This window comes from Entamoeba invadens (genome assembly GCF_000330505.1).
Source record: "Entamoeba invadens IP1 unplaced genomic scaffold scaff_1105074725199, whole genome shotgun sequence".
Classification (NCBI taxonomy): domain Eukaryota; phylum Evosea; order Mastigamoebida; family Endamoebidae; genus Entamoeba; species Entamoeba invadens.
The window spans coordinates 202,158-220,571 of record NW_004440113.1 but is presented as its reverse complement, the minus strand read 5'-3'; the positions used below and the strand labels follow the sequence as shown (position 1 = coordinate 220,571).

At 28.0% G+C, this 18,414-nt stretch overlaps 2 protein-coding genes across 2 annotated transcripts; one reads left to right on the top strand and one right to left on the bottom strand.

Annotated features, from left to right (window-relative positions):
* EIN_094420 (hypothetical protein) lies at window positions 1-649 on the bottom strand (the record flags this gene model as incomplete). Its single annotated transcript, XM_004253958.1, has 1 exon — window positions 1-649. A coding segment is annotated over one exon (649 nt), but the record flags the coding sequence as incomplete, so codon positions are not given.
* Window positions 650-16,489: 15,840 nt separating this feature from the next.
* On the top strand, window positions 16,490-18,178 carry EIN_094410 (hypothetical protein; the record flags this gene model as incomplete). Its single annotated transcript, XM_004253957.1, has 3 exons — window positions 16,490-17,146; window positions 17,237-17,356; window positions 17,507-18,178. The coding sequence occupies 3 exons, from the start codon at window positions 16,490-16,492 to the stop codon at window positions 18,176-18,178; spliced, it is 1,449 nt and encodes a 482-aa protein (XP_004254005.1).
* Between the last annotated feature and the right edge of the window lie 236 nt (window positions 18,179-18,414).

Below are 18,414 nucleotides of genomic sequence, written 5' to 3'. Positions count from 1 at the left end.
GGAACGTCTCAAGAAGTGGATTTCCATCAACATCAGAAATGTTCTGTGATGGGTCACTCAGCAATGTGAAATACAAACAGACTGATCGCAGGAAGAAGTTCACACCCATTAGAAAAGTAAAACGACGAAGAACAACAAGACGCCCTGGTGTCATGAAGAATCTGACAGCAGACATCACAACAAAGAAACCAAGGTACTTGTCAGCAAACGCAACCAAATCCACAAATGGGAAGATCCCAAATAGAACATCATCCAAAACAAATTGGTGGAGCACAATGTTGGCATGCTGTCTTTGCCACTGACGCTGAAATTCTTGGGCAAGTGGAATCATCAACCCATTCAACAATCCACCACTGACCATAAACACTATCGAGAACAGTAAAGGGTGCGTGAAAATGGCCTTGAATCCATTTGATGGCTTCTTATACATCGTTAAAAAACATTCCCTGAAAAAATGAATGGTGTCAACAACAGCTGGTAAAAAATTAGAAAACCTTTTGGAGCTTTCTACCATGTGTTTGACTTTAACTGTAAACGTTGGTTTTATATCTGCTTTGATAACTTCAATATTTTCTGTATCTCCAAACTCGATGGAGGACTTTTCGGTTGTGACTGGGTATGTCAGTAACTCAATGGAGCTTGGGGGCATTATGAAATTTGAAGATCGTCTGTTCTCAAATTATACACTTTTTAAAATGAAATAAAACGATTGGTTATTGGTAAAATTTAATCGGATTTATTTTGGATATTATGCTTTTTTTTGTATTCCTTTATACTAATATTAAAATCGAGTTTGGGAATGCCTATTTACTTAAATAATATATATATATAGTATATTATAGTATCGATTAATCAAATAATAATTACAAATATATTAATATTTGAAAAATGTCAGAGACAACAATTATGGTTTATATTAAGTGCTCTATTTTAAGGAAAAATGTATGATCAGTAAAGTTTAGTCGAGAGAACAAGTCAGTCTTTTAATGTGTTTTGTGATAATTTACACAAAATAGTAATTATACTATTTTCAAATTAAAAATTTTTGTTGTTGTGAAAAAAGCCAAATCGTTTCTTAAATAGTTTAATATTAATTTAATAAATACAATACAGGAAATGAACGTTCGTTACTAATAATTTGTAATATAAATTTAATTATAAAATAATATATTTATAAGATAACCAAAGAAAAATGCATTTGTTTTTTGTCTTTTTTAATACATTTTATAGAAAATGAGATGGATTTTTTTACAAAAGAATGTTCTCATTTAAAAACAGAAGAGATAGACATTTATTTATGTCATTATAAATACAATAAATATAACATAGACGTTGATTCATTTAATAAATCGGGTTATTTTATTTAATAATTATCTGATTTTTTATATGTTCAGGAGAAGAAAAATAAATTATTAAAATTATATTATTAGATATAGTATTTTTTGAAAAAAATCATCTGATGTTTTTAATAAAAATATTTTTATATCAGAAAAAAGTTGATTAAATCCGTTTACAGATGCCTGAAAAACCGACCAACACAGAAAAAAAAAACAGCAAACTATAAAAATAATTGTTAAAAACTATTAAAATATGACAAAAAAACCCTTAAAAAATCAAGACAAAAAATAGCAAACTATAATTTACTATAAATATTACTATTAAATTAAAAAAAAGAAGCTTAAAAATTTCATTTTTTATTTAGAAAAAGCTATGAAACCTTTATTGGCAAATTGTTGTGGTGTTTGTTTCATTTTCAATTGTTTTATTTTTCTCAGTTCTTTGTATCTATCTTTGTTTTTTCTCATATTTTTATACGTTTTAAGTGACTTGTTTTTGATTTTTCTTTGGTGGGTTTGTGCTTAATAAAAGCCGACTCCACTTTATTTTTACATTTCTTTATGTTTCCTGTTGTTATTTCAGGTGGTGGTATGTCTTTTATTGGAAATACACGTGTTATTTTTATTCAATTATATTTTAAAAAAAATCTAAAGTTGCAGTTACAGCTTGTGCATCAATACCTTTGTTTCCTAAATGTATCAAATGTTGTTTGATTAGAAACAAGAAAAATGTATCATTGAATACACTTGAAAAAGAATATATAGACATCCTACACACTTCATTTACGGGTGCATTTAGTTTTTTAACACTCTCATCATCGAGTACATTCAAAATAAAATATTTATAGCCTTCAACCAAAGAAGCACTCATTATATCAATAAATATCCCCACTTTATTCAAAAAATGTATAACCAAACCTCACCGATGAAATGACGCTTAGATATAATATGGTGTGGCATTGTGTTCAAAATAGGTCAAATGTTTTTCAATGCTTTTGAATGTACATTCTTTTGTTGCAACTCGATCATTTAATCCATGTATAGCATCACTCGCCGTCTGACTGGATTTTAATATTTATTCAACTATGAAATACGTTGCTTATGATGCTTTAATCAACGAATATTCGAGTTAAATGTTATACGGTTTCGGACTGGTTTTAAAACAACTATGCTAAGAAACAAGTTGTTGTTTTTCATAACAAAATAGTATTTTTGTTTGAAATATATCACAAGAAGTTGAAATTGTTTTTATGCTCTGAAAAACGCAAAGTCCAAAGGTTGAACACAACGTGAACTATGGCTAATATAGCAACATTTTTTAATATAATTAACATCCAGAATATTATAAATTTCATTGTTGACATGGCCGGAGAATTGGTCCATTAATAAAAGGTATATGTATTATGAGGAATACTATTGATGGTTTTAATAACGTGAACATTAGGTATAAAATATTCAACAAGCCAGTTTTTAAAATGGATTTATTAATAAACCCAGTTTCTGACGAAGAGAATGTAACATATGGGTATTTTATTAACAATTCTACACTTATAAATGTATTTTGAAAAAAAAAATATTAGAAAAGCGATTTTTTTCATTGTATTAAATACATGTAAGCATAGTACAACGACTTTTTTATCTTGCAAAACCAACATTAATTGTTTCGGATGAGATATTACCAGGAATTTACCAATTTTTATTTTTATTGTCTGCTTAATTATTGAAACCTATTTCATAAAAGTTGAATGATGTACAATATGGGATTTATTATAATTGGAAAACTTTTTTTAATTTTCGATTACTTGGTTACTATCCAAGTTGACTCGTTTTAAGTCTTCTGACACAGTCTTTGCAATTATAAAATCAAATAATTTATTCAACCAACGTGTTATAGTGTCTCGTGATATCAAGGAAATGGTTGCAATTTATGAACAAGAGTAACAAAGCTTGATACCATTACAGTAAGGGATATATTCAAACAATATCCGATGAAAAAACAAACAGCAGCATATATATATATGCTGTTTATATATATGTAGCGTGTACATATTTTATAAATCATTTAATAAATATTAAATGATTTATAATGGAAATAATCATTGAAAAATCTATGTGGTATTGTTGAAACTTCGTTTATTGACTGTGGTAAATTTTTAATTTTTTTTAATTTTTGGTTGTATTGATTTGTTTTTATTGATTTATAGTCACCCGCTAAAAGGTATAAATTTCCGACAAACGGTCTAAAGAAACCATATTATTGTTTTTTGAAATTATGATTTTATATAGTGTTTCAATTTGACATTTATTTCTTTGTATTGCAAGTATTTCAAAATAAACTAAAATTTTACTTAATTATAATACATTGTCAAAAATAGATTAAAGGTTAACTGAAAATCATTTTTAATGGAAAATGCCGTACACGTGCATTTATTTGGACAATACCAAAAAGACCAAACCTGCTATTGCGATAGTTTTCGACAATTCAACCGATTCTTTGGATGTATCAGATTCATTGTGTTGCTCGCTGAAAATAACATAACCTTTGTAGGCTTAACTCAGTATGCTTCTCGTTTCCTTTAAGTTGTTGATTTGGGGATATTTGGTAGGCTTAAAAGAAGAATGTCTACTTTTAAAGTGAAAAACAGTTTTGTAAATTTGCTTTTTCAAGAAGAAGTCGAGAAGGAAGAAATGGATGGTAATTTGTTTTGGAAAGAAAAAACATTTTCACAATATTGAACTCGGAAACAGACTTAAAGAGTTGATCATGTTAATGGATTTTTTGTGGTTACAACACCTATTTTTTATATTATTGCTTTTAACAAGCTGTTGTAATCAACTGGATTGACAAAACACCCCAAATTGCCGTGTATTTATTGAACATTGTAAATTTAAAGAAACACCCCAATACAGAGAATTTTTTCAACAATTTATTCCAAAGCGATTTCCGTTGCCTCAAAAGAAAAGAACAACAGGATTACTCCTTTTCCAAATTGAATTAAAAAAGAAAGGGAAGAAAAAAGAGCATTAAAAAATTAAAAGAAGATAAGGAAAATGCCCCCGTTTTAAGATTGACGTCGTCTTTTAAACCAATTAAAAAGCTTTGAAAAAAATTGATTCAATGTGATTTTTTTGTTTTTTCTTTTTTAATGTTATTTGTGTTATTTTTACTGTTTTTTTTACAATTATAGTATAAAAAATAAATTATAGTTTTTTAGACCATTTGTCTTGTTTTTATTGCTTTAAGCGGGTGACCAGGCGTCTCCATTTTTTACTCGAAAATACTCACGTTATCAATTATTTACCATTTTAATATATATCCAAAACCATTTTTTAATAGTATTTTTTTGTTTTTAAAAACATAATTATATCAAATAATAAAATAAGTTATTATAAGTTATTTTTTCTTCAAATTCTTCAAAAATGAACATAAAAACAAAAATTTAAAAAATTAATAATTTTGATGATTTATTGTTAAAATTTTCGAAACTAAAATAAAATCGGCAATTGTAATTTTTGTGTTTTTTTTGAAAAAAAAATAAATATTTTAACCAAAATTAACCAAATACTGAATTGTTTAAAATCAATGTATCAATTTAAAATTTAATAAATTCAAACAAATTTATGTTTCGTTCAAAAGCACCTTGTACAATTCCCAGTAAAAGAAGAAAAATGGACTAAAGAAAGGTTTCTTGTACTTAAAGGTTACACAATTTTTACCTGTTTAATTTGTAATAAAGTGATTACAAACAACTTTGCATCTTCGCATTTTGAAGAATATCATTCAACAATCAACAAAGAAACTCTCTCAAGAATTTCAGTGGCTTATGAAAAAGGTAGAGACTCTTATAATAAAAAGACAGTCTTGAATGTGTTAATAAAAAAAGAAAAATTGAAGGAAATTGTCAAAGATTGTAAAAAATTTACAACGCAAATGACAACAATAATGAGCGAAAATCATATTCCCCTAACAAAAGGAAACGAAATTATCGAGTTATGCAAAAAGTTTAGAGATTTGAGCAACAAAAATGGAGAACTTTTTGACAACCATCTACACTCAAGTTATTCTACTCTGAAAAGAAACCAAACAACAACTGAAAACATTAACAATAATCGGGCCGCACTTTCAAAAAAGTCTGTTTATATTGGGTTACAGCTCGATGAAAGCAAAGTTTCCAAGAAAAAGTACTATTTGGTGATTATGAGGTTTGTTACCGCTTATTTTGAAGTTTTTGAATATTTGGTTTCAGCATTTATACTTGAAAAAAAGTCAACCGGTCAAAATATATTCGAAGAAGTTATAAAAAGACTCGAAAAAATTGGAATAGAAATACAAAAAATTAGAAACGTAACAACTGATGGTGGTGCAAATGTAGTGGGTGTGAATGGGTTCGCGGGTGTTTTTGTTAATATGAAAACTCTTGGTGTCAAATATAACAGAGTTCACTGCAGTTGCCACAAATTAAATATTATTATCAAAAATACGTGCGAACATTGGGCAGTTTCCAAATCGATCAAATTTTGTCTTTCTATCGTGAATAAACTTGAAAATAAAGAGGATTTTTTAAAATATAGTTCAGAGGGAGTCAAAGGTTATTGTGCAACTCGGTGGGTATCAACATGGGCATCTTTAGCTTCGGTGTATAAATTGAGAGTGGAAATTATAAAATACCTTCAACAGAAACAAGAACAAAAACTTAAAAAGGATTTAGAAAAAAAGAAAAAAATCATTGTAAAAGAAAAAGAGGACCTAAGTAATAATACCAAAAAGATGCAGAAACATATTGACGATGAATGTATCGAATACATACCAGGATACTCAATTGATGAGTGTTTACAGATTTTAGAGTCATCGGATTTCATTTTTATTGTAGGGGTAATTCGCGACGTGTTGTGTCTGTTCAAACAAACACTGACGCGTTTACAATACAAAAAGCGTTTTCTTCCAAGAGAACTGTTCAAAATCAGAGAATTGAATGACGATTTGATTAAAATGAATGAAGAACTTGAAAGGCGTGTATTTTCTTCTTTTCTGTCTCTCTCATTTCACCTATTCACTGAAAATGCTCCAGGTTACACAGAAGAAAATTTCAAAAAGTTGAAGTCAATATTCGAATGCATTTTTATAAATTTAAAATTGAGGTTTGGGTCGATATGTGGAACAGTAATTTGCAAACACATTTTCACACAAAATGAGTTCAAACGTCGTAAAGTTGAGGAAAAAAGTTTAGCACTGCGAAATGAATTTATGGTTGATACTGACCTCTACTGCTGGAACGTATTTGACGATTTCATAACAGACAAATATGGAGAGCAGAATTGGATGAAAAGGTTCGAAGGTGAAGTAAATCTTTTTAAAGAAAACAATGATATTAAAACTATTAGGCAGTCGATATTGGATAAAAAGGATGAAGATCAAAAACATCTCGATTTATGATTATAGAATGTTTATAACTTCGGAATATCCACTTTTACAAGAAGTTTTATTTTTATGTCTTTCAATGAACTTTTCTTCTACTTGATGTGAATCGGCTTTTAGCCGTTTAAAAATGTATTTCCGGCCAAGAATGAATGAAAGTTCGGTTGAAAAGATGATGCTTCTTATTCACAATAAATCTTTAAAAAATATGGAAATCGAAATTTCAGATTTGGAATTTGAAAGCGAAAAAATTGAAATAAGCTAAAAATAATGGAGAAATTATAAGATTAAACTTTTAATGAATTTAGAATGTAAAATATTGTTTACATTAAATTAACTACTTTAAACTTAAGGTGTTTTTTCTGCAAATTGTTGCAATGATAACTTATTATAACACATAAACGAACAAAAACAACATATTTGAAAATAGCAATAGTTATCTTAATCTTTATTATTCAATTTCAACTTCGTTATTATTTCGATTCCAATTATGTTAGGTGTTCATAAAACTTATTTGTTTGAACAAAATGGTTTTAGTGTAAATGTATTTTAATTGTATTTCTTTGATTCAAATTGTTGAGTTGAATGTAACAAGTTGATACGTTTAACTAAACATAACACAATTTTTATATTTATAAAAATTAACACCTTCATCCAAATACACCAGTGATAACAATACATTTATAATTTGTTTTTCGTAAAATATGATTAAAGTTTAACAACAACACATGTTTTAAACAAAAGTATTTGAGTAGTTTATTTGTGTATTTTATAACAATACAAAAGCAGATTGTTTATTATTTAGTTCTACTATTTGTCTCAAAAAATTATTCATTAAAATATGAATTGAACGACGCATAAATTAAAACAGTTGGACATGAAACAAAGAATAAAGAGTTAACATTTTGAAATAGATAAAAAAGCACAATTTGTCAAACAATAATACATACCCACATCTGTATCATTGTTTAGTAATACATGAATTATGTTGTGAATATTGAAATCAACAAATTTTAAAAATTGTATTTTGTTAAAAAAGTGGTAATGTTTAAAAATTTAAACGAATAATATGCAAAATGACAACATTTATATATTCTCATTATATGAGTTGTGTTAAATACAAACTTATTTAAGATTATTCTAACATCAATCCAACAATATGAATTAGTAAATTTAATATATAGTACAATTCAAAGTAATGAATTCTAAAATATGATACAATAAGAATATGAATTGAATGTAACGAAAATTTTGTGTTTTTAAAAATGACAAAAGTTGAAATAAACAAAAATGAGAAACACACAACCAGAGTGTCCAAAAAATGATTTTTCCCAAATTATCATTTTGGTTTTTATATTACAATTTAAAATATCTATAAAAACAGGAGTATTAGTTTAAACACTTAACTTGGGACTTATCTTAATTATTTGGACATTCTGACACAACACATCATTTAAAAACAGATAGATATGGCTTCCAATTGAAAAAAAAACGAAAATTTATAAAAATACTATGTGTATATAAATCACACATGTATATAAATATGATATGTGATGAGCTAGAAATAAAGATTGATGATATAAATTTTTATAATAATATTAATTGGTTTTTTTTAACTATTTTGGGGTTAAGTAAAAAATGTTTTTACCAATACCAATTGTATTTAAATGTCGAAATATATATTTAAATCGTTTTTGTAAAAAAATGTGTATATATTTTGGTAGTTTTTAAAAATAATTAGATTTAATGGCAAAAAATATTTATTTTTTTAATCTTAATAACATTTTTGTTTTTTTGTTTTGTTTACCAAAATTCATTCATGCCTAATTAATTTTTTTTCAACCGTGATTTAATTTAACCAAATGATACCAAAAACCGGTTTATTCATTTACTATTATTTTTTGCCAAAATTAAACAAAAAATACCAGTATAATCTCTAAATACTGAAAAGCAAAAAATGGAGACGCCTGCTGGTGACTATAACAATTTTATTTTATTTATTAAATTATAAATTAGAATTGTTCTGTAGGTTGTTTTTGATTTGACAATTATTTTTTCGGGTATCTGGATAATATTATTTTGTGATTTTTTTAAATATTAAGGTAAATAATATATATTTTTTTAAATTTCCAACAAATATACATTGAATATCCTTCAAAATGCTTGGGCTGACAATATTTATTTGAAGTCAAAAACATACGTAAAATAATTAAGAACTTGTAAAAAAAGGTTTGAAATGCGTGTCAGATAATTATAAATATAAAAAATAATCAATTAATTATTTTTTATGTTAAAAAAAGTGATTACAAAAAATTATTTGGTAAACAAAAAAATAATTGTATTTTTTAAAAAAAATATTCATATTTAAACAAGTGTATTTCATATTAAAAATGTATTTTTTGATAATCACACACATGGTTATCAATATGACAAAACACAGAATGATAATATAATAATTAACAATCATGTTTAAATGGAATTGTTGATGTAAACATTAACCAAAGATTATAATTGTTTTTGACACATTTTTGATAATTGAATATATCTTTTATATTTAAAACAAGTGTGACTATTATCATTGTGTAATTACATTTAAACTATAATTTACCAATAACTCACTGTCGATAAGAACATGTAAACAATATTATCCAATTTGTATTATTTTTTTAATTTATTATGTCTAACTACAAACATAAATAATACAATTATAAAAATGACACCACAATTGTATTTGAATAGTAAAATAATAACATGATAATACAGTTACTTTTTATGATTGTATTATAAAAATTAATATAAAATAATTCACTGATATACTTTACATGTTTATTGTAAAAACAAATTAAAATATAAGACATGTAAACCTTTTGAGTGTGTAAACATATATTTTCAAACTAAAGGGTTTCTTGAGGATAAGGTGTATCTTCAGGATTAAAGCTATCCTTATTAATAAATATTTTTCTGAGGATACAAAAATCAAATTCATAATGTTCAGTTCCCCATAAGGCCCACTCTCATAAATCAAGTTATAATTTACACTGTATATTTCGAGTCAAAGTTTCAATTTTAAACAATGGTAATAATTAGTCATAAATGCCAAAAAAATAAATACAATCAAAAAAATCGCCACAATAATCAGTAAACAAAAACAATAATTATATCTCGCCAACTTGAGATGGGAAATAACAAAGTGTGTTTTTATCTTGTTCATATTATGATTATATACTTATTGATATTATTTACGAATCTGTCTTAATAACAAAATAATTGAAATTTATGTTTAAAATGATAATTGTTTTTAATCGAAATGAAAATTGAAAAAGTCGAAAACACTGATTTTCTAAAAATGTGATTTTAAAATAACAAATTTATAAATAATTTTGTAATTTATGCAATTATTCAAATTTATTATAATAACAAAGTTAATCATATTGTGTATATTTTAAAAAGAATGTTTCATTTTGATATTAACTTGTGTTTTAAACAAATTTACAGTTCTGAGGATGGCAATTATTTTCTGAGGATGACAGAAATAGAAAGTTTACACTTTTACATCTGTCTGAAATGTATATTGAGTAAGTTACTATTTTTGAATATGGGAACACGTCATTTCACTTCTTAGGTTTTTAAGTCTGTGTTGATAATGACTGTTTGTTACATGACTTACCATCCTCAGAGATATTTATAGCACTGCCATTATTGATTTAAAATTCTATAAATAAAATTATGAAAGAATTTTTATAAAGTGAGTTTTGTTAATTGATTATATCAAAAATCGTCAAAACACAACAAAAACGCCAAATAATATATAAAATTGATTAATAAATTGAACACATTTCTATTGAGAATTAATATTGTATTATAAAAAAATAATATAAACATATATTTCTTGTGTATATATGTTTTGAAAAATAAATAAAACCGTTTAAAACAAAAATGATTTTATTTTAAAAATTTGTTTATTTATCAATCGTTGTTTTATCGATCTCCAAAACCTCTATTTTTGAATTTGCGCAAATACATAAATTGTCATCGCATGAAGTATACGTTATTAATACGTTATTTGCTATCAATTTTTATTGTTTGAAATATCATGAATTGGTTTATTATAAATTGTATTTTTTGTAAAAAAAGATTAAAAATTGTTAGATTAATTTGTTTTGTGTTTTCGATAAAAAAATCGACTTTTTCAATAATTTAAATGTCTGTCAAATGTTTTCATATAAACCAAGGTTAGTCAAGTGGTAAATCAAAAAATAGAAATAGATTATTTTTTTTGTAAAAATCATCTTTAAGAATCATCTTTCAAAAAATCCATAAATAGCATTTTTAAAGAAAATCACTTGTTTCAAAATATACCTTTTTGATCTTAGGCAAAAAAATCTAAATTGAAAGAAATTATGTGTAAGATATTTACCATCCCCAGAAAAATTAACAATCCTCATTAATCCCTTAAGTATTTGCAACTTTTCTGAATAAAAGAGGAAGACCAAAAAAAGAACTGAGTTGGTATGTCAAGTGGTTGAAAATTAAACACTTCGGACTTATTTTAACTCTTTGTGAATTAGCACAAACTTAAAAGTTTATAATTCTTCAATTTATGAAATTGAAAAAACCGATTATAATAAACACAAATCATTGCAACTATTGATTAACAAACAGATGATAAACATGTTCACTATATTGTAAGTTGATGCTCAAAAATTACTTTCAAATTAAAACATTTAAAAAATTGAGAAGAAATGACAACCAATTTAGTTAATAGTCACCATTCAGCATTCATTTGAAAGCAATTCTTAAAACAAGAATTCACAAGAAGAAAAAGTCTTATTTAACCATTAATCTTTTGTTTAGAACACTTAAAAATTGCCAAAATTAATGATGAATAAGTCAATGGACTTTTTGATAAGTAGATTTTAATTGTGTAAAACGAAGAAAGGAGGTCTAATCAGCCACTTAAGCAATTTTAACCTTAGGAAGTCACTCGTTTTTGTTGATTTTTTTCGCTGGAAAGGGAAAACTTGATATTTTTTATCCAGATCTTTTTGTAAACAAAAAAAACAAAATGTATAACAATAAATTCAAGCATTCATTTTGAACCATCCACCACATCAAACGCGATTGCAATCACTACATGATTTGCGTTGCCAATGTCGCAACAAGTAGTTGTTTTATTTGCAGTCGTGACAATATTCAGATTTTTCTTCTAATGGTTTTGATGTACTTGTTTTCTAGACATTCCATGGTAATGTCAAAACCCATATATTTTATTAAATTTGTTTGCTCTGTTTGAGAAAGTCTTGGTTGTATCAAAATGTTCAAATGAAAAACGATGGTAATTGAAAACAAAGTATATGTATAAAAGTCATCCAAAATTGTTGATTTCATCCTGATAATTTTCTACATAACCTTTGTCCTTTGAAACGTTGTCACTATCAAAACCATCTGACTCCTCGGTTTCTTATTTTTCCATTTTGTTTTTTTTGTTTTTTGTTTTTTATTCATAAAAAAGTGATTTATTTATAAATATCCAATCTTGATATAAAATATTTAGATTTCTCTTCTTAAAGTTAAGCTTTTTAACAAATACAAAATTGTTTAAAATATTTTATTATTATAGTTTTTTGTCTGTTTGACAATTAATTGTCTTTAAAATATGGTGGTCATAATTAATAAAAATAAATAGATAACAAAATATAAATAAATTAGGATGTTTTCCAGATGTTTTAAAATATAATTATTTAATCCAAAATGGGAGCTATCGATTAAATGGAAACAGTTACATATATACTTTATTATTAACGTCTAGATTTAATTAACCCTTAGACGACTGACTAAAAATACTTTTTTCTTTTTTTTGAAAAATAAATTTTGAAAAAAAATATGCGAAGTTTCCAAAAAGATGAAAGGTAGTGTCCGACTTTTCAAGCAGTTCCAGTACATTCAAAGTTATTTAAATAGAATAGTTCAACTCAAATTCAATTCTTTGTATTATTCATATTTCTTAAGATCATTTCAAAACTCAAACTAAACAGTTGTAAAGGAATAAATGAACATTCATTTTTAAAAACTTTTAAAACAAAAATTAATAATAATTTATAAAAAATTAAAGGGGAAAAACGTTTTATAATTTATAATTTTAAAATAATTTTAAAAAGCTACAGTTAGTTTCATTTTGTTTAATAATTTTTTCAAAATTATAATGTTTTGTTTCAAAATAATGATAAAAATGTACCTTTAATCAACACTGTTTCAAAACAATAATTTATTGTTTCAAAAGAAAAACAATTGTTTCAAATTAATGAATAATTGTTTCATTAAATGATTTATTTTACATTAATTATGACTAATTGTTGAAAAAACTTGTTTTTTTGTTTCAAATTTTTAATTATTTGTTTCAAAACTGTGTTTGAATTCTCAAAACAATAAACACAAACAAACAATGAAAACAAACACATTTTGACAATAACTAACTGGGAAAATAAAAAATGTATATATTTAAACACCATTTAAATCTATATTTTCAATGGCAGTTAACACTTTTCAGTTTATTCATAGAGACAATGTCCAATCATTTTTGAATCAAGAAGATCCTCATCAACAACCAGTTCTTGATGAAGTACCACTTGCACAATTGAGAACTACAGATGAAATTTCAAGATCAAGTAGTTTGCGGAACACTGAAACACAACCATTTGGAGACACACAAATTACAACAAAACAAACAGAACAAAAAAGAATCTATGTTAAAGCGACCCAGTCCCAGAAAAACAGACTTTATAATGAATACTGTGAACACGGAGAAATCAAAGATTGGCGATATTATCAAGAAAAAAGCAAAATGAATGAACAAATGGTCAAACGGTATTTGAAGTATCTGAAAGGTGGTATTGATATTACGCAAACTCAAAAAGTGGGAAGAAAACCAAAATATTCTCCTGAGTTACTCACCGAAATAGCCAATAAATTAACAATAGATAATAAAACACTAAGAGAAACCAAAAAACATTTGGCAGATAGTGTTTTGAATGAAATAAGAACTAATATAAAAGTAGTGTCGATTTCAACAATAAGTCGATATATCAAAGACCCAGACATAATGAAAGTAGCCGAACTTCCACCTTTAAGTTTTACCGAGTGCACAATAAGAGGTCCCAGAGCGAACACACAGGAAAACAAATTACTACGAGTACAAAAAAGAAGAGAACTTGATCAATTTATTTCTTCGGGTTATCAAGTTGTTTTTGTCGACGAGAGTCACTGGAAGGTTGGCAATGTCAGATCCAGAAATTGGGGTGTTAGAGGAAAAAACATTTTCGTGAACAACCATTGTCGACATTTAATTTATCGTGCGTCTGTGCTATAAGTGATACCGGTTCAAAATATTGTACTTTATTTAACCAAACTATTAATGGGGAAATATTTATTAAATTTTTTAAATTCCTCATTGAGGCATTCACAACGGATGGAAGCAGGATTGTATTTGTCATGGACAATGCTTCAGTCCACAAAGATGACATTGTTCAACTTGCAGAAGACAGAGGGTGCAAAGTGTTGTTCAATGCGCCTTACTCACCAGAGTGCAACCCTATAGAAAACGTATTTGGAATATGGAAAGTCCGAGTTGGAAAATTGAATAATGTGACTATAGCAGATATGATTGAAAACATCTCAAAGTGTTTTGATGAAATTAGTCCAATTGAAATAAGACGAATTGTAATGAATTTTATTAATATTGTTTCTGTGAAAGTTTTTGCAATGGAAGATCTTTAACTGGTTTTTAATTTTTTGTGTTTATTGTTTTGAGAATTCAAACACAGTTTTGAAACAAATAATTAAAAATTTGAAACAAAAAAACAAGTTTTTTCAACAATTAGTCATAATTAATGTAAAATAAATCATTTAATGAAACAATTATTCATTAATTTGAAACAATTGTTTTTCTTTTGAAACAATAAATTATTGTTTTGAAACAGTGTTGATTAAAGGTACATTTTTATCATTATTTTGAAACAAAACATTATAATTTTGAAAAAATTATTAAACAAAATGAAACTAACTGTATCAACAATTCAAGTTAAAATAAAAGTCAGTTACTCACAGCTCAATTCAATGTAACTAATTGGGAGAAAATAACCAATAAAAAACACTTTGGCCAAATTAAGAACAAAACAACAAAGCCTATATCAAGATACAAAATAAGTTCCACTCATGCCAAAAATAGATGGAGAATCAATTGCGATGATTTATTTTGTAAAGAACCCGTTGTTGGCCATAATCTATACTGATTATTTAACTAACGCATTGATAACAATTAAACAAGTGTGCTTGATGGTAATGAAATCAACAAAAACACCATTTTTACACAGAAAATATCAATTGAAAAATAAGATGGTACAAAACCAATAGTTTTGCGATGTTGAATCAACGATATTATACTATATTTCATAATAAAAATATAGTAAATTTATAATTTTCAAAATAAATTCAGATAGTTTTATTATCAAAACAATTAGAATACAACTAGAAAAATAACAAATAATATAGTTAATGAATAAATAGAACCGTAGTTTGATTAGCAACGAGAACACACGATTTTACCTTTGTACGGACATAACCAGCACCCCCACAATCATTACTATCAACCTAACAACTGTTGAGAATTTGGCATGTTTTTCTTTCAAATAAGTTTTAGTTGAGGTTCCATTTTAAGTAGTGGTAAGCTAGCCTTTTGCATTTCCTCGTTAAATTCAAGAGAGATGTAGCAGAGCTTTTCCTTGATTTCTCTTTAGGCGTTTGTGGTGAATGGGTAGCCTCTTTCAGTCAAGATATTCATCAAGTAGTCGGTCAAATCAGTACCAGCGAGATCAATTCTGAGGATGGCTTGTGTGGAGTAACCTTCATGGATTGGGACTGTGTGTGAGACACCAGTAACAATAGTAATAAACAAACTGTTGTTCTACCTGATGTTTACAATGAAAGGACGGCTTGGATAGTAACATATATAGCTGGTGTAATGAAGGTCTAGAACATGATTTGTTTCATCTTTTTTTTGTCAGACTTTGGGTTCCTTGGTGGATTCAATAAACAAGACTGGGTGCTCTTCTGAAGCAAAATATGACAAACAATTCAAGCAGTATAAAATGATTATTCCAGTTTCAAAACACATCTAAAAATATAATTTTATTTGGTTTTCTTTTCTTTTATTGTGTTTATTTACCGACATGATGTTACATTTTATCGGGACATTACAACAAAAAAGTGTAAAAAACGAGCAATAAGTTCATAAAATTATGACAAGTCGTCTTGGTTTTCTTGCTCAAAACAGTGATTTTTAAAACTAAAAATCCATGGGCAACAAAACTTGTAATTCTGGACTTTTTGGGTTAGTTTTTGTGCTATATTTAATATTTTGGACAGGAAACTTGGTAATGTGGGGTTTTGAGCTTTGTGTGTGTTTTTATATTTCCACTCTCCCGTTGTTTCAGTCAAAAGCAAGAAGCGAAAACATGGATTTTTTGAAAAACAATAAAAATTCAGACAATAGATTTTGTTAGTGATGGCAAAAGTTGCATTGTGCATAACTTTATTGTGGTTATTTTACCCTTACTAAAATTATAAGTACAAGTTACTCCCTTTTTGGAAAACAATGAACTGTTTTTCAAATCAATTATTATAATTATAATTATTGATTATTGATTTTATCGAAACTTTTTTAATCCAATTGGAAAATCCAATGGCCGAGAAAGCTATCGTAAGCGACTACGGTTGGCTTGTTGAAGGACCCGCACCCCAGAGAAAGACAAGGAAGAAGGTAGTTAGTGCAGAAAGAACAAGCAAGTTCGATCCCGCGGTGGAAGTTTTGACTGAAGTTGAGTGTTTTCAGTTGTTTTTGAGCGAAGAAACTTTCTATAACATATTGACTTTTTCAAACAAAAAAATAGCGAAGAAACACAAAATAAAGGATAAGCTTTTGCCCAAACACATTTACAGGTTTGTAGGGATATTGATTTACATGGGAGCCCACCACGACACCAAAAACCCCATTGAAGAGCTTTGGTCCATGGAAGATGGAAAAGCTATTTATAGAACAGCCATGTCGAGGAACATGTTCAAGTTCATTACTGCCAACATTGAGACATACGATGTTGATGCTCCAGGAGCAGTCGAAGTGCCACAGCCTCCCCCGGATGACAAAAACAAAGATGATGAAGATGCCAATTGTGTCGAAGGTGCTGCAAGTGAAGAAGGCGACGATGAAGAAGAAGACGAAAACAGAGAGTATCTCAACAGTCTGGAATTTGATGACGAGAAATTCCGAATACTCTCCAAAAAGCAGCTGAAGAAAAGCGTCAGGGTGAAGAGGGGGATCGATCTCAAGGAAAACTATCTAGTTACCCCAGCACCCACCCCAAACGAAAGTGACAGATTCGCTTCAATTTGAGTGATCTTGGACAAGTTCATCTCTAACCTCGTTAACCAGAAATACTACACACCTAGCAATTTTGTTTCGGTCGACAAGCATCTCTGCTCATTCAAAGGCAAGATGTGGGCCAAGGTGTTCATCAAGTCAAAACCTGGCCGCTACGGGATCAAATTCCGAGTTTGTTCTATTTTTATATAATGTGTTTTAGTTATGAAGCAAAAATGACAACTTGTTTCTATTATCGTTTGAATTTTATATTTGAATGTTTTAAGTGACTTTTTGTTGTTTTGTATATGTTTTATGTTATGTTTTAAAAATAACTTTTAGATGTCTGCTGACAGTGAAACTGGTATGGCGTTAAACCTTCAGATGTATTGTGGTAAATGTGGGGGGAGAGAAGAAAACCAAGGTTTCAGAGTAACCCGTGACATGGTACTCCCCATGCTGTGTCGCAGATTCAAGACGACCGTGGTGTGCGACAACTTTTTCTGTACGTTGAAGTTGTCGCACTACCTTGCTGCCTTTGGTTGTCAACTTCTGGGCACCATGAGGATGAACAGGAAAGAAGTGCCTGCTGAAGCCAAGGATGTGAAGAAGAGAAGCAGCGACACCACCATTTTCTTCTCGAAGGGCAAGAGCAAACTTGTCTCCTACTACAACGAAAAGAAAAAGTTGGTGTTGCTGCTTACCACTTGCCACGACAAGGATGATATTGTCGCAGTGGAGACCACCGTCTATAGTGGGGGCAAGCAACAAGTTGTCCACAAGCCCCAGCCCATCATTGATTACAACCACAAGATGGGTGGGGTTGATACCGCCGATCAGATGGTCAGGTATTACAGCTGCAGACGCAAGACATACAGATGGAACATTCGGGTCTTGTACGACATGATCGATATTGCGGCTCTCAATGGGTACAAGACCTACTCAGCATTCAATAAAGGTGATCGTATTGAATACCGGAATAAGCTTTCAAGGGATTTGATGGCTTATAATTGATTTTATCTTCATGGTTTGGTTGTTTTTATGTTTTATTGAATCTGAACTGTTTCATTCAAACTGAGCTGTTTGAACGAACACCAACATTTTTAGCGACAAAAAAATAAATTGGGGGTTATTATACCATTTTTATTGTAAAATAAACTTTTATCCTTATTATAAACATGATAATATGTTGTTAACAGTGTGTTCAACTTCCATAAGTGAGTGCATGGGGCTTGTTAACCCGAGTATCT